The sequence below is a fragment of the Macaca nemestrina genome, chromosome 17, assembly GCF_043159975.1.
Source record: "Macaca nemestrina isolate mMacNem1 chromosome 17, mMacNem.hap1, whole genome shotgun sequence".
NCBI lineage: Eukaryota > Metazoa > Chordata > Mammalia > Primates > Cercopithecidae > Macaca > Macaca nemestrina.
In genome coordinates, this window is record NC_092141.1 from 39638720 (window position 1) to 39656948 (window position 18229).

Below are 18229 nucleotides of genomic sequence, written 5' to 3' on the forward strand. Positions count from 1 at the left end.
TTTGAAATGTTTGTCTTAGCACTAATTTTACTATTTGAAAACTAACATGTCCTGCTTTCATAAAATTCAAAACTGCCCATAAGAGATGTATGAATTTTCACAAATATTTGTTATTTCTCAACTTTTTTTATCTTAAATGGCATGCTGGCTTACCAGATCTTTCTTACATGCCTGTTATTCAGTCACATGGTCTAAATTAAAAAGTGGTTTGGGCCTTTAATAGATACCTGAAGACTCTGGTTCATGAATTTCTTCCCAGACATGATTGCCTCTCATCTTTGGCCAGATCACATGTACCAGCTTGTATTCCTAATAATACCTGCAGTATAGAAGATCAACTAATGAATGAATGAATTTTTTTCTTACATTTCTAATTAAGAAACACATTGCTTCTTTAGCATGTTGTTCCTGACATTCTGTAACCCACTAAAATTAAAAGGTATTTGAGATGAATTATATTTATTGGAATTTCTGAAGTCATACATTTCATATTAGGCAGCCATGTTGGAACAGAATTTACATGTTGATACTTGGGATTAAGAGGTGACATAATTAAACTAATATAGTCATACATCACTTAATGACAGGGACATGTCTTGAGAAATGAGTGCATCCTTAGTGATTCAGTCATTGTGCAAACATCATAGAGTCTACTTACATGAACCTGGATGGTTATATAGCCTGCTACATACCTAGGATATATGGTCTAGCCTATTGCTCCTAGGCTACGAACCTAGGCTAAACAACATGTTACTATACTGAATACCGTAGGCAGTTGTAGTACAATGGTAAGTATTTGTTTATTCAAACAGAAAAGGTGCAGTAATAACACAGCATAAAAGAAAAAAATGTATAGGACACTTAACACAAATGGAGTTTGCAGGACTGGAAGTTGCTGTGGGTGACTCATTGAGTGAGTGCTGAGTGAATGTGAAGCCTAGGACATTACTGTACACTACTGGAGACTTAAAATTTTTTTAAATTTATTTTACTTTTAATACTTTTGCATTTTTCTCATACTCAGGATCTATTCTGTAGACTTTATAATCACTGTACACTTAAGCTATATCAAATTTATTAAAAATTTTTATTTGATAATTAACTTTACCATAGCTTTTAAAACATAAACTTTTAATTTTTTTAATTTTGACTCTTGTAATAACATTTAGCTTAAAACACATTGTACAGCTAGCTGTATAAAATATTTTTCTTTATATCCTGTAAGTTTTTCTATTTGAAAATGTTCTGTTTTAATTTTTATTTTGAAAACTGTTTTAAGATCTGAGACAGAAACATGCACATTAGCCTAGGCCTACATGGGGTCAAGATCATCAGTGTTACTGTCTTACACCTCCACATCTGCTCCCATTGGAAGGTTTTTAGAAATAGCGTGTGGAGCTGTCATCTCTTGTGGTAACAATGCCTTCTTCTGGAATACTTCCTGAAGGACTTTCTGAGGCTGTGTTTCATAGTTAACTTTTTATCTTTAAGTAGGAGTATAACAATACAAAGTATACTATAGTAGGTTGGGCCTGGTGGCATACGCCTGTAGTCCCAGCACTTTGGGAGGCCAAGGCGAGTGGATCACCTGAGGTCAGGAGTCGAGACCAGCCTGGCCAACATGGCAAATCCCCTTCTCTACTAAAAATACAAAAAAATCAGCTGGGCATGGTGGTGCACGCCTGTAGTCCCAGCTACTCGGGAGGCTGAGGCAGGAGAAGTGCCTGAACCCGGGAGGCAGAGGTTGCAGTGAGCCGAGATTGCGCCACTGAACTCCAACCTGGGCAACAAAGTGAGACTTGGTCTCAAAAAAAGTATATTATAATAAATACATAAACTAGTAACAGTTACTTATTCTCATCAAGTATAGTATACTACACATAATTGTATGTGCTATACTTTTTTTTTATATGACTAGAAGTGAAGGTTTGTTTACACCAACATCACTACAAACAAGTAATGCATTGTGCTTGGACATCAGTGACGGCTGTATCACTAAGTGATAGGAATTTTTTAGTTGTGTTACATATTGTCTATCATTGACTGAAATGTTATGTGGCCTATGACTCTATTTAGTTTTTTTGGAAATGATTCTTAACTAAGGAAAAATTCTGATACCTGCCAGTTGTTCTCTGATCTTGTGTGCCTGTGCAATGACTGCATCAGGGAAGAGCCGCTTGATAGTTACACTTAGTTACATCAAAGTAAATAAATTTGTTTGATCAAAGTTTCAGCTTGATCTAAGGTGAAACACCTCAACTTAAAGTGAGGGAAAAATACAGTTGAAAGAGAGCAAACAGTAAAACCAGAATTTATTAAATCATTTAGTAAAACATTTGCTTTGGGGTCAGGGGGCAGTTATAAAAGCAAACTATTTATAAGTTTTGCTATCTCTCTTCTGTAGTGACATTCTTGAGTATAAATGTGTGCATTAAATAGCTAGTCTTCCCCCCTGAGGACTAAAACCCTTTGGTGTTCTTGGGTGTAATAACAAATGCATATTTCACTTGAACATTGAGGATAGTTCATTTGTGTTGTAGATATACATGTCTGCTTCTTAACTTTGAAAGACAACCTGTTTACTTGGTCATTTATATTATGGGTCCACAGTTGGTATATAGTCTATTATTTCTATGTTACATATATGTTTACATAAAGGCATTCATGTCAAAAGCAGATAGTTTTGTGTTCTTTTCAAGAAAAAAGGAAGGAAATGTTTTATAATAGGTGATACTAGCTCTAGAATATAATTGTTGGATTTTTGGTTGAAAAACATCTATAATTATTTTAGTTCATCATATGTCTCTATAATTGAAACATATTTTCTGTAAGTTTACCTTTCTCAGAGTTCTGTTTCATGAATGTTCTTTAGGGAAAATGCATGCATTCTGTAACTTGAAAGAGGTGGAGTGCCATCAAAGGGAAAAGCAAATTTTACAATTAAACTAGTAAATATAGAGTAAATTGCCTACATAACATATTTCGTTAATTCTAAGAAGCACTTATTTTTACTCTTCTCTAAGATTGGGAGTGTATCTTATTTAAAATGTTGTCCTACAATTGACAGCAGTTTTTCATTCCTTTTGGGACATCAAATAATGATGCATCTTACAATTGATAATGTTGTAGAGTCTATGAAATACTTGTATATATGTGTGGGGAATGTTTGTTAAATGAATTACCCAGTAGTTATATTTGTGAGAACTATAGACCAAATATTTTTTCCCTTATGTTTTTAAATTTTGGAAAATAGTTTTTCACATAGATGTTTTACAACCTGATATTAAGCTTTTAGTATTGTAATAGATTTTCATTGTTTTATTAGATTGATTTAAAAAATAACATAAATGGTGCAAAAACAGTTTTCATTGTTTTGTTAAGCTTAATGATACTGACTTTATGTTTACTATTGAGTGTTTCTACTTATACCACACATTTGGTAGTATAAAAAGTAGCTTTTTTCAAAGTTTTTAAATAATTTCTTTTAAAAGGTTGGATAGCTATTATCCTGAGTCTTATGTCTGATACCATGTTTTTGTTTTGTTTTTAGACTCTTACATTTAAAGAAAAAGTAACAAGCCTTAAATTTAAAGAAAAACCTACAGACCTGGAGACAAGAAGCTATAAGTATCTTCTTTTGTCCATGGTGAAACTAATTCATGCAGATCCAAAGCTCTTGCTTTGTGTAAGTATTTTTTTATGAAATGTCTCAAAATGATTGCACTAAGTTAATTTGATTTAGCTGAAATGCCAAGACCTTGAGGATAATTTTTAGCTCAAGAGCACTTACTGATCCTTTCTGATCATACCTGAAAACTAAGACATCGCTAAGAAAATTAATGTATAATGAATGCTAACATAATTAGATCAGATTCTTAAGTGCCCTTACCATTTCTTAACATTTCTCTTTCTTCTTAATTTCCCTATCATTATACTAACATACTTTGAGGAGATCTCTGTTCTCATCCTATTACTAGGTTATATATTACTCAGATATAATCCTGGTATGGGGGATAGAAGTGACCATCAATCACAGTGCTGTCTACATCTACACCATTGGTTTAAAAAATCTCCAGTTGCTGTTGCCAGTTTAGCTTTTCTGTCCCCCTTTCCTCCTGTTATCAGCTTTCTGTTATTGGTTCTGCCTACAAATACTGTATTGGAAAGAGAATGAGGTGAAAATGGGTGTGGTTAGTACTTGAATTATTGTTATTATTATTATTACTATTTTGAGACAGGGTCTCGCTCTGCTTGCCAGGCTAGAATGCAGTGGCACAGTCATGGCTCACTGCAACTTCAAACTCCTGGCCTCAAGCCATCCTCCAGCCTCAGTCTCCCCAAGTACTGTGATTACAGGCATGAGCCACCGTGCCTGGCTAGTAGTCAGTTATTGTCATAACTACTCTTATTGCCTCAGATGGTATTAAATTTCTGAGAACATCACTCTGGTACACAGAGTAATTAGGAACAATGCAAAATAATAAAAATTAGTCATAGTGAAGTGATTAACAGCATGGACACTGGAGACTACTTACTAGCTATATGATTCAGGTGACTATTTAATCTTTCTATGCCTTAGTTTTCTCATCTGATATATTGGGATCATAATAGTTCTATCTCAGAGATACTGTTAAGAAAATTGAAATAGTACATAGAATGCTTTTAGGAACAATGCCTGGTACATAATAAGCACTAAATAAATGTTAGCTATTATTGCTATTAATAAGATACAATTTAACACTAATATTATTAATGCACCAAATGTAATAGTTCTATATTGTGACTTTCATAGGATGACATGTTGAACCTTTGTTGAGCTTCTTGAGTCCCTGGAGAGCAGCATCAAGCAAGATTTCTTATCGCTTTGCTCAGTAACAGGCTTTTTAAAAAGTGTTAAGGTGCTTTTATTTCAGTTGCATGTTTTTCAAATTGCTGTAATACAGGGAGTTTATAACTACGTACCTATGGTTCCAAGAGTTCTATGAAACTTCATGAATTTTTTAAAAATGTGTATTTATGAGTAATTTTTCTTGGAGAGTGGAGAGGAGAGAAGAAAGAAAGAAAAAACATTCCCAAAGGCTCAGTGACCCCAAAAGAAGGTCTATGATACTTTACCCCTGAAAAACCCATTCAAATTTGAAAGTCTAATTAGAATAAACAGATCTTTGGCATGAAAAAATTCCTTAAAACCTGTCAGTGAAACTCTATAAAAATAACGAAATTCCCTTTCTCTTCATTCCTCTATTATGTGTCACAAGCTATTTGTGGCATTATTTCATCATGAAGGTCACATAATACTAGCACCACTCTGTTTACATGGCAATAATTCACTTTCAAAGCAGGCACCAAACTCACCAATGCCTTTTCCACTTGCTGTTTTCCAAGGATCTTTTAAAATGGAAATTATTTGCTTTGCTGCCATCTAGTGGTTAATACGTTTTCTCAAAGTAACGATGAGTACATTAAAATAGAAGATTCATTGTAAACATTTGACCGTTTTGTCTTTTACATAAAAATTCTGAGTCTTAGTCATTTAGGAAGAGTGCAGGAATAATTATTAACTGGTCTCAATCATGGTATTTTTAAAGTAATATGATTTTGTCTTATTTTAGTACTCTCAATTTCTCAAGCCTCCTGATTACTCAGCTTGCATCGTTTCTTAGATCCCCCTGATCATTTCTCCACACTGAAGTTATGGCAATCTCTTTAAAAAGCAAATCTTATTATGCCCCCAATCAGCTTGAAACCTTTTAGTTGAAATTGCTTTTGCTTATGAAGACCAAACTCCAAATAGATATGCAAAGTCGTGCAAAATCTTTCTCCCATCTACCATTTCTTCCACATGTAGCATTACATTTTTTGTCTTCCTTTACTCTATTCGTGATGGTCTTCCTTTCAATCTTTCTAACCACATGCCTTCATACCTCCCTTGCACTTGCTTTTCCCTCTGCCTAGAATCTGCCTACTTTTCACATAGTAATTCCTACTCATTCTAAGCTGTTGTCACTGCACTAAGGAAGCCTCCCTGACTAGGACACTTTCCCATGTTATAGGCTGTCATAGCAGCATGTACCTTTATAGCTCTTATGTGATTTGCATTTTTATACTTGTTGATCTGATTATTTTATTGATGATATCTTCCCCCATGAGACTACATGCTCATGGAGGATGGGAAACACATCTTCTGTTTTTCATTGTTGTATCTTTGGCATTCAATAAAAATTATTTGATTTTGAATGAATTTATATGAATGTCAGAAAATAAGCTAACAGTTTTGAATTACAGATATATTGGAGTGAGGGCTTACCTTAGTCATTATAATGGGGAAAAATCTATAGTTAGCAAAATAAAATATGGTACACAAGTTGCATTGACTTCGTATATTCTTTTTTTTTTTTTTTTTTAGACAGAGTCTCACTGTATTGTCCAGGCTGGAGTGTGGTGGTGTGATCTCAGCTCACTGCAACCTCCGCCTCCTGGGTTCAAGTGATTCTCCTGCCTCCGCCTCCCGGGTAGCTGAGATTACAGGCATCCGTCACCACGCCGGCTAATTTTTGTAGTTTTGGGAGAGATGGGGTTTCTCCATGTTGGCCAGGCTTGTCTCAAACTCCTGACCTCAAGCAATCCACCTCCCTCGGCCTCCCAAAGTGCTGGGATTACAGGTGTGAGCCACCATGCCTGGCCGAACCATATATTCCTGAAGTGCAAATATATGCTTCCAAGTTAAGAGAAACATTTTAGTCTCTAAATAGGTAGGCATTTGGCAGGGCATGGTCGCTCACACCTGTAATCTCAGCATGTTGGGAGGCCGAGGCAGGTGGATCACCTGAGATCAGGAGTTCGAGACCAGTCTGGCCAACATGGTAAACCCTGTCTCTAATAATAATGCAAAAATTAGCCAGACAAGGTGACGCACACCTGTAATCCCAGCTACTTGGGAGGCTGAGGCAGAAGAATCTGTTGAACCCAGGAGGCAGAGGTTGCAGTGAGCCGAGATCACACCATTGCACTCTGTTTAAAAAAAAAAAAAAAAAAAGTAGGCATTCACATTTATACACAAGGTTAATTTTCTTTGCTTAGTACACTATCTTTTTCCACAATGAAAAGGACCAAAGTATGAGTATCTGACGATGTGAATTCTAGCCTTTGCTTTGTCAACAGCTGTGTGGATTTGGGCAGGACCTTTGTATGGGACAAGAGGGCCGTACAGGATAATCATGTGATCCTTATCCAACATGTGTGTCCTTTGCCTTTGATCACAATCATGTATAAGCTCAAAACCAGTAACTTCCAAACCAGAGATACGTTCTTAAGCCACTTGGCTATTGTTGGGAAAAAAAATTACTCCTCATATTATTGATGTAATTTTCAATGGAATTAGTGGTTTTTGTTCTCCTTAGAATTTTCCCTGGACATTATTCACATTAATGAACAAGTATAGACGTGGATTAAAAGAATCCCTAACAAAAGAAGTTTTGTTTTAACAAAATTTTTATTTTATTGAGATAAAAATACCATACCCACATATCATAAAATTCACCATCTTAAAGTTTACAGTTTAGTTGTTTTCAGTATATTTACAAGGTTCTGCAACCATTACCACTATGTAATTCTAGAATATTTTTTTTTTCTTTTTCTTTCTGTTTTTTTTTTTTCTTCAGACAGAGTCTCGCTCTGCCACCCAGGCTGGAGTGCAGTGGTGCAATCTCGGCTCACTGCAACCACCGCCTCCCAGCTTCAAGTGATTCTCTTGCCTCAGCCTTCCGAGTAGCGGGGACCACAGGCGCATGCCACCACACCTGGCAAATTTTTATATTTTTAGTAGAGTTAGGGTTTCACCATATTGGTCAGGCTGGTCTCAAACTCCTGACTTCAGGTGATCCACCTGCCACGACCTCCCAAAGTGCTGGGCTTACAGGCGTGAACCACCATGCCCAGCCTAGTTCTAGAACATTGTTATCACCCCTAAAAGAAACCTGCTACCCTTTAGCAGTCACTGTCTATTTCTTCCTCCTCCTAATATCTCTCAATTTATTTTTTTTTAATTGAAGTTTCGTTTTTCTCCTTGCAGAATCCAAGAAAACAGGGGCCCGAAACCCAAGGCAGTACAGCAGAGTTAATTACAGGGCTCGTCCAACTGGTCCCTCAGTCACACATGCCAGAGATTGCGCAGGAAGCAATGGAGGTAAGGGGAAAATGAATTCCAGGTTCTTGAAGGAAAGGTTGTAACTATGTACATTCATGATGTTCCTTTGGTGTGTGGTTTCTATGAGTAATAGGTAGATGTCATTTCTGGAAGTGGTATGTTTATGTCTATACATTGTTTTATAAAACTCCATGGAGAAAGAAGGGATTTACTTGCTTTATATCACATAGCAACAACATTGTACAAATTCTGATGCTTAATAAAATAGTTCGAGATTTTCTAATTGCAGTTGAGTTTAAAATTTTTTAAAATATTTTTACTAAATATTAAAAATATTGATTTTTAAATTGAGACATAATTCACATACCCTCAAGTTGAACATTTTAAGTAGTTCTTATTCACACAGTTGTGCAACTGTCACCACTCTCTAATCCATTAACATTTTTATCACCCCAGAAAGAAACTTGACTCCCCATTCCCTTATCCCTACCAACTACTAATCTATTTTCTGTCTCTGTGGCTTTGCTTGTTTTAGGTATTTCATTTAAATAGAATCATAGAATATGTGGCCTTTTATGTCTGGCTACCTTGACAATGTTTTCAAGGTTCATTTATGTTGTGGTATGAATCACTATTTTCTTCCTTTTTATTTCCAAATATTTCATTGTATGGATCTCAGTTTTGTTCATCTAGTTATCAGTTGGTGGACGTTTGGTGTTTCTACTTTTTGGCTATTACGAATAATGCTGCTATGAACATTTGTGTAAAAGTCTATATGTGGACATATCTCTTAAGTATATAGGAGTGGAACTGCTAAGTCATGTGGTAACTCTGTTGAACTTTTGAGGAACTGTCAAACTCTTTTTCCAAAGCAGCTGTATCATTTTATATTCCTAATAAGAAGATATGAAGGTTTTAATATTTCTGCATCCTTGCTAATACTTGTTATAATGTGCCTTTTTGATTATAGCCATCCTAATGTACATACTATAAAAATGTTTATACATACCCAGTAAAACTATTTATAAAAAATGTTTTAGCACTTATGTAATCATTGGTTCCATTTGTGTACATTGCTATTGGTACCATAAATTGATACATTTCTTGTAGTCTTTTTGGAAGGCTATTTGGCAGAAGCTATACAAACATTTCATTTTTTGTACAAATAATTTCTAGCACTTTAAAAATCTTATGAATATAACTCAAAAGGAAAAAGCTGCACACATAGGTACTTATTGCTCTTAATTATAATACGAGAATATTAGAGCTTTATTTACTGGGAGGAGAATGGGCTAATACTCAATAATGAGAATGGTATTTTAACTTGGTGAGCTGTTAAACATTTATTAAAACATATAGATCACACAGCAATGTGGAAAAATATGAAATGTCAAGTTGAGTATACTGTGTTTATGGCTTTGTTAAAACATGGAAAATACAAAAAAAGAAGGCAACATGAAAAGAAAATTAAAGCCTGGAAAAGGCTAACACGTTTTCTTTCAATATATATTTTTAAAGTTTTATCAAACAAAAATATAGAGAATTTGTCACTTGAAAAAACTACTGGCAGTAAATTGTACCAAGTTTTTGTACAATAGTAGCAAAATTGAATTTTAATTTGTGTTGTTATTCCTTGATACGAGAGCTATAAATTATATAGCTTTTTAAGATTCTCACAATTAATTGCAATTTTCATTAAATATCTCAAAGTACTTACAATAAAAATGTTTGAAATAAGATAATGCGGGTCTGGCCTTTATATGTTGATATGTTGACCAAGGACTGAAAGAAATGTCCAGAGCTTCAGTGTCTGCTGGGTCGGGGGTGGAGGGGTGTGGGAAGAATGTAAATTGGGATTGTAGAATTGGAGTTAAGATAGGATCCGTTTGAAGGAAGAGTTTGTGTTTTATTTTTCATATCTTTGATGGTTTTATGTAATAATCTATTCATATGTTGTATATTGTAAGTGAATTATTTAATTCCTGTTAATGTTCTCTGAGCCAGATTCCAATTTCAGTTCTGTGGTCAATTGAAATACTTTAGAATGGATAATCTGCTATGAAATACAAAATCCATTTTGCTTCCTCTCTCTTGATTTTGAAAAATAATTGCTCTTTTCTGTTACAAAAGACTTTGTGGCAAGTGAGACAATATTTACTTATCTTTTGCTGTATGTATTAATTTTGGCAAGCCCTTCTTACTTGGGGATTAACTTTTTGTTTCATAGAGTTCTTTACTATCTATTGAAATTATTTTGTTTGTTTCTTAAAGCAGTTTTTACAGTTATATATTGTTCCAAATTCATCATTTAGCTTTATATGTGCATGCCAGTTAGAGTCAGGATGATGGGAATAAAATTATTTCATGCTGCCTGTATTATTCCCTAGAGGTTTGTGTTCACCAGAGTTTCTCTCTTAACCTTTTACTATATATTGAAACTACAAATGAAATAGCTCAATTTCTTAGCATTTATAAAATAAGTACTCCAGTGTTATGTTTACCAAAAATGTTTGAGTGAGTCTTCTGTTTGTCTTTCTCTTTTTTAAAAAATTCAGGCTCTGCTGGTTCTTCATCAGTTAGATAGCATTGATTTGTGGAATCCTGATGCTCCTGTAGAAACATTTTGGGAGATTAGGTATATGTACTTTTATTTTTTAAATTCAACTTTTAAATTTTATTTTGTATTTTTTGTCTTGAAATATTAACTCTGTAGTACTTAGTATATTGTAAAACTGGGTTTTATGGTTTTGTATTTTATTTGACTTCAAATTATTAGAATTTCTTGTTTTAACTTATAAGAAAAGTATCATAGCAATTTAGAAAATAAAGTTTAAGAATAGTGCTAAGTTTTGTCACCCTAACATAAGTACTGTTGTTTGACATATTACTTTTTTCAGATTTCAATGTGGTTACTACTGTATTTTAATAGATTTTCATAGTTATAAGCCTAGAATGATAAAATTTTGTAACAATACTGTTTTTTCAGTTTTTTAAACTATGATCTTTTGTAAACTTTCTGTAATACCAGTGCTTTTAATGAATGAATTAATAATGGACACCTGCTTAGAAGAAAAAAATATATACAGAATTTTGTGGTCTACTTCCTAGATTATATAAATCATTACATTTTAATGAGCATGAAGTCACCACACTGAGGAAAATGTAAATGTGTAAACCTCAAGTTTGCCATTATCTTATAAGAATGGGTGTGCTAAGTTACTTGGCAGCTGAATTAAACCTTACTCTAGAGTAGTGCTCTCCACTAGTAATATAATGAGAACCCCATATGTTAAAGTTTTTTTACTTACTACATTAAAGAGTAAAAAGAAGCAGGTAAAATTAATTGTAATAATGTTTTATTAACCCAGTGTATATTATCTATAATTTCAACATGTAATCAATTTAAAAGTTATTAATGACATTTCATTCTCTTTTTTAAATAAAGTATTCAAACTTTGGTGTGTCTTTTATCCTTACAGCACATTTCAATTTGAACAGGCCACACTTAAAGTGCTCAGTAGCCATGTGTGGCTGGCTAGTGGCTACCATGTTAGACAGTGCAGCTCTGGAGTAGGGATCAGAAAATTTTTCTCTAGCAGACCAGATAATAAATATTTTAGGCTTTGTGGGTCATACAGTTTCCGTCATAACCATTCAGTTCTGCCTTTGGAGCATGAAAGTTGCCACAGACATGTGAATGAACGGGCATGGCTGTGTTTAACTAAAACTTTATATACAATAGCAAGTGATAGGCTGGATTTGGTCTGTGGATGGTAGCTTGCAGACCCCCACTGTGGAGCACTGGGTTTATAGGCAGTCTCTGCTGTGCATATGGTTTATTGTTTCTTCTTATGTCCACTGCATGGATGAGTTACATGGATAGAAACACTGGAAGTTTAATGAAACATAGGGAGCTTATAAATAAATACTTGCTTTTTTTCTATAACCTATGGACGTACTTCCTTTGATTATAATGCTATTGACACTTTGATAACTGTTTCTCTAAAGCCCTACAAGGGAAACTAAGCTTCTCTAAACTTGTATTCATTATGGGAGAATGCCATTCTTATGTCTGGTTATATCTGCATTAAGTTATTGATGATGCTAGTAACAATGAACTTTATGTTACCGCAGCTCACAAATGCTTTTTTACATCTGCAAGAAATTAACTAGTCATCAAATGCTTAGTAGCACAGAAATTCTCAAGTGGTTGCGGGAAATTTTGATCTGCAGGAATAAATTTCTTCTTAAAAATAAGGTAAGCAAAATGACATATTTAAAAAATGGAAGAATATTTGGAATGGTAATGGTGAGAGATTAAGAAAGTGTTTTATAGCCAAATTAGATTCTATTTCAGCTCCCCCTTCCTCCCAATGTTCTCAAAAGGAAATATATGTGCAGAGGACAATGGCTGGTAAATCAGCATTTTAAAAATTATTCTGAGGCTTTAGCCTTAAAACCACACTGTTGATGAATTCTAGTTCTAGTTGAGTTAAATAGGTCTATCTGGGGCAGGCCTAGGAAAAATGGGGGCTGCTATAACTAAAGTAGCTGGTGAGGAGCATATTCTGTCTCTACTCTCAAGTTCATACATAAGACATAATTCATACATAAAATTTATTTTAACATATAGCTTCTATAATTTAAGAATTCTATTATGGCATAGATTTGGGAGTACTTGATTTAATTAGTTTTTGTCCAGTTCTAGAATAATAGCTCTGAGAGATCGTAAAGGCCTAGATTTCATGGCTAGACTAGTCCAGAGAATTATCTATCAAGAACCAAAAGGGAAGGAGTTGAGGGTTCTCAATCTAGATTTATTTCTATTCCTCCAATAAGGGTTTCACCTCTTGAAAGTATCAGGAGACTTCTTTGTTGGGGTAGAGTGAAATGTTTTGATTCTGAACTATTGAAACATGGTGAGGTTGTGGAGGATAGAGAAGAGCCTTAAATTTCTTTTAAAATATAGTTTCTGTAATTAATCTATTTAGGAATTCTGTTATGGCCTAGTTTTCAGAGTACTTGATTTAATGAGGTTTTATCTGATACTAGAAGCATAACTGTGAAAAACCTTAAATGTATGAAACTCATATCCTTTTCAGTGTTTTACAGCTTGTTATTAATAAATTGCCTCTTTTCGGAAATAGACTAATGGTAAAGTGGGTTTATTCACATGTGGCTTATTTGATGTGTTAATGTAGTGGAATTTGGCATTATTCCAAAGATACGGAACGAGATTAGATTTCAGACTTTCATGCCCTTGCCTATGGTGTAATCTCCAGAATGCGAGTATGAGGAATCCAATAATGAATTCCTAGGGCCCTGGTAGGCGCAGTCACTCTTGTGACATACTTGGTGTATATACCAGGGTTAATTACTGGTCCATAAAAACTTAATCTCAAGAGTCAATTTCTGGTTATCCCAACATGACACAGTATAAAATCTTACAGAAAAAAAATATTTGTCATTGAGATGGAATTACAGTTCATACAGTAGTTTTACATTGTTGATGTTTTATTTATGTTTATGTGAGACTTAATTTATATTTGTAGAATCTACTGTTTCTGATGATTTAGAGAATGGGAAACTGAAAGAAATTTTAAAGACATTAAGTAAACCTTATTTGTTCTAATGGGTTTCTAGTGAATCTCCTTCAAGTTGGGGCATAGACATTGAGAGGAGAGGTTTTTTAGGAGAGTCTCAAACAGGAAGACAACTCAAATTAAGTGTTTCTTCCTCTTGGTTGTCAGTGCTTCATTAAAGCTTATTTATTTCTTTTTTTCTAGCAGGCAGATAGAAGTTCCTGTCACTTTCTCCTTTTTTATGGGGTAGGATGTGATATTCCTTCTAGTGGAAATACCAGTCAAATGTCCATGGATCATGAAGAATTACTACGTACTCCTGGAGCCTCTCTCCGGAAGGGAAAAGGGAACTCCTCTATGGTCAGCTTCTTCTGTACTTTTCCTGTATCATTTTATGTGCTCTGTTTGTTTTCTGAATGAACTTCGGTAAATTTCATCTAGGTATATAGTGTAATAGTGAAAAACTGCTTAGAATCTAGTTCTATTACTGCTCTTTGGGGAACTTTGGGCAAGTTCATAACATCCTTATTCCTCAGTTCCTCAACTTTAAAATGGGGACAGTGATAGTTCCTGCCCCAGAGTTGTTAAAGAGGGATAAATAAAAGGATGTGTAAATAGTACTTGACACTTACAAGCTATATCTGATAATTATAATTATTATAAACCTCCACTCCATAAAAAACCTATTCATACAACAGAAGTATAGAATTTGTACCAGCTAACAAAGGTACAGATTTACAGGGATAAAAACAAAGTATTTTGCTTCATGTGAAAGATAAGTGTTTCTGTGATTTGTGTTTGTATGTATAATTTCTTTTAAATCATATTTCAAGTGAAAATATCAGATCGTTACAGAAGAGTTTATTTTCCAAACCAAAACTTTTTTCATCTTTAATTTTTAACATAACCTTGTTAGGGAAAAAAACACCTAAGCAGTATGGTATTTACTATTGTCTGTTTTACTTGTAGAATTTGCATTTTCTTTTTTACCAGTTTTCTTCTCCATTTCATGTTTGGGGAATAAGTAATTCAGAATCAAGTATATCTGCTACAGCTATATTTAGTTCTTGTTTATGCCCTTGTTTCAATGAGTGCTACAGTGTACTTATTTTATTACTTCCCTACACACACACACACACACACACACACACACACACACACACACACACACACACACACACACACACACACAGTTGATTGCATTGTTGGGTTTTATATATAAAATTACCCAAGTTGCAAATATATGTCTTCCACCCTTGACTGTCAGGATAGTGCAGCAGGATGCAGCGGAACCCCCCCGATTTGCCGACAAGCCCAGACCAAACTAGAAGTGGCCCTGTACATGTTTCTGTGGAACCCTGACACTGAAGCTGTTCTGGTTGCCATGTCCTGTTTCCGCCACCTCTGTGAGGAAGCAGATATCCGGTGTGGGGTGGATGAAGTGTCAGTGCATAACCTCTTGCCCAACTATAACACATTCATGGAGTTTGCCTCTGTCAGCAATATGATGTCAACAGGTAAATGTGAATAGTGGTTTTTTTTACTCAGTCTGCCTCAAAGCACATGGCATCTGATTGTGAGAATGTATTTAAGGTCACTACTTTGTAAGTTTACAGGGGAAATTCAAATAGCTTACTTGAAATCCTTCTCTGAACAAAGTAAGATGAAAATAAAAAGCATTTGAAATAAATTGTTAGTCTCCTACTGAGTTGTTAATATGCTATACATTTTAAAAATAACTGGCAGTGTATGTTACTATCAGTTATGATTATGTAATTTACTCTGCCTAAGTTGTAGATAGTGAAGTTTTATGAACATTGGCATATGTTTCGAGTAAATTATAGGTGGGAATAGTTATTTTATTCTGTGGACATTGTAGAGTCCAAGATAAGTACCTTTCTTCTGAGGTTAGTGAAAGGAAGTTTTTGGCTTTATCATTTGAAGCATTTGCTCTACTCTTCCTACTCTGCCTTTTGGGTGGGGCTTATCAGGTTCTCCATTGGCAGGCAGGGCTCTAAGTGCAGTAACTTGATTTGCTGTTGTATTTGCTTAGGAAGAGCAGCACTTCAGAAAAGAGTGATGGCACTGCTGAGGCGCATTGAGCATCCCACTGCAGGAAACACTGAGGTATGCCCTTAGCAACAGAAACACCCCTTCCAGGCGCCCACCCTCAATTTTGGAAGCCTCTTGTTACGTATGTGTGATCAGGAATAGCTTTTGAAGTAAATCTAAGATATGTGCATATTACAAGTATAATATCTGAGTATTTAATATACCTCAAGTTTGAAACTTGACTGTTGCTCATGGATGTTTAGCTCTAGACTTAAAGTTGTTTTCAAGTGATAACTGCCTTCATTTTAGGCTTGGGAAGATACACATGCAAAATGGGAACAAGCAACAAAACTAATCCTTAACTATCCAAAAGCCAAAATGGAAGATGGCCAGGTAAGTTTGTAAAGTTGACTTTTGTCTATTAATTGATCTGCTAAATATATGTACTTCACTTTGGTAATCTTTCATGAGTCACTCAGTAAAGTAAGCATATAGTTGTCTGAAGACTGATATTTAATTGTGGTTTATCTAGACCTGTACTTTGTAATATGGTAGCCACTAGCATGTGTGATGATTTAACTTAAATTTTAACATAATTAAAATTAAATAAAATTTAGTTCCTCAATCATATAGTAGCCACATTGCAAGTACCCAGTAGCCACATTTCACAATTACTTACTCTGTTGGACAGCAGAGAGAGAAAATGTTCCCATCATCACAGAAATACTGGGCAGCATTCCTAGAGACTGTTTGTTGCAGAGACCATTTCTTTACCTTTTCTTGCTCTTTCTCCCTTCATCAGGGTGTTTCACAGAATTTTCAGAAAAGGAGCAACAGAAGCAGAGAAGAGTTAACATGGAAACAATTCATTTTGCTATTTTGTTAGGTATTCTAATTAAGGAATGTCTTAGGCAGTAGATTGAGCCCATAGAGTAAATGAAATTTTAAAATGTGGACAGTTCATTCAACTATTACTATTCACTGTGTTACCCGTTACTTTGGAAATTAATGATCAGTTGGTGTTTGTGTGTACTTGATTTGTAATGTTCATATTGCTCTCATTATTAGGTGATTTATAAAAACTGGTTATTCCCCCATTTTTTTGGTCATGCTTAATTACAATAAGAAAAAAGTTACATTTTTGTGAAGCAAAATTATGTACCTAATACCTTTATTTGAAGGGGACATGTAGCTTTAGAATGAAAGCTTTTGGAGGGTTTAATATAATATACAATTACATGCCATACAATTCACCCATTTAAATTATCCAATTCAGTGACTGTTTTTAGTATATTCACAGAGTTGTGCAGCCATCAACACAATCAAGTTTTAGAACAATTTCATCAATTGAGAAAAAAACCCTGTACCCTTTAGCTATCTCTGCCTCTAACCACCCCCCACCCGCTTTCTTGCCTCTCTTCCCCTAACTTCTCCAGCCCTAGGCAACCACGAATCTACTTTCTGTCTCTGTAGATTTGCCTATTCTGGATATTTTCTGTAAATGGAATTAATAGAATATGCGGGCTTTTGTGATTAGCTTCTTTCACTTAGCATAATGTTTCCAAGGTTCATCCATGTGAAATCAAAGCTTTTTGAAAGAAATTTGATACTCGGGTGATTATATTAGTATATGATAAAAATAAATCAGTGGCTCTTTAAAAATGTGTATGGTAATTTTGGGGGTTGATTTTAATGTATTTTTTACATTTTTTGTACTTTTGTCATGGAATAAATGTTGGATAAAGAATAATTTGTCAAGTCTCAACTAAGGTTTAATTCATGCTTTGCACAAAAATTTTGTGTTTAGGCTGCTGAAAGCCTTCACAAGACCATTGTTAAGAGGCGAATGTCCCATGTGAGTGGAGGAGGATCCATAGATTTGTCTGACACAGACTCCCTACAGGAATGGATCAACATGACTGGCTTCCTTTGTGCCCTTGGGGGAGTGTGCCTCCAGCAGAGAAGCAATTCTGGCCTGGCAACCTATAGCCCACCCATGGGTCCAGTCAATGAACGTAAGGGTTCCATGATTTCAGTGATGTCCTCAGAGGGAAACGCAGATACACCTGTCAGCAAATTTATGGATCGGCTCTTGTCCTTGATGGTGTGTAACCATGAGAAAGTGGGACTTCAAATACGGACCAATGTTAAGGATCTGGTGGGTCTAGAATTGAGTCCTGCTCTGTATCCAATGCTATTTAACAAATTGAAGAATACCATCAGCAAGTTTTTTGACTCCCAAGGACAGGTAAAGTGTTCTCTTTTTTATTTTTCACCTTTCCCTATGAATAGAGTGACGTGTTTGAAACAAGCCTTTTTCTTTGAGATTATTTAAATTAGGTACTCATAGTTTTTAAAAATTTCCAAAAAATTGCAGAAAGAAGAGTCATCTCAATGTAGGGGTCAGCTTGCCTCTTAGGAACTCTGGTGTGTACATGTGCCTGAGGGT

General features: G+C 34.9%; 1 protein-coding gene across 8 annotated transcripts in view; it reads left to right on the plus strand.

Annotated features, from left to right (window-relative positions):
- Positions 1–18229, plus strand: part of LOC105485209 (neurofibromin 1) — a 291308-nt gene that overhangs the window by 127415 nt on the left and 145664 nt on the right. For all 8 annotated transcript variants that reach the window (XM_011747440.3, XM_011747435.3, XM_011747438.3 and 5 more), the window contains 9 exons: positions 3551–3685; positions 8072–8185; positions 10702–10781; positions 12281–12404; positions 13933–14088; positions 14996–15245; positions 15782–15855; positions 16090–16173; positions 17588–18028. In XM_011747440.3, the coding sequence (XP_011745742.2) occupies positions 3551–3685; positions 8072–8185; positions 10702–10781; positions 12281–12404; positions 13933–14088; positions 14996–15245; positions 15782–15855; positions 16090–16173; positions 17588–18028 (1458 nt within the window). The remainder of the gene's footprint in view (positions 1–3550; positions 3686–8071; positions 8186–10701; positions 10782–12280; positions 12405–13932; positions 14089–14995; positions 15246–15781; positions 15856–16089; positions 16174–17587; positions 18029–18229) is intronic.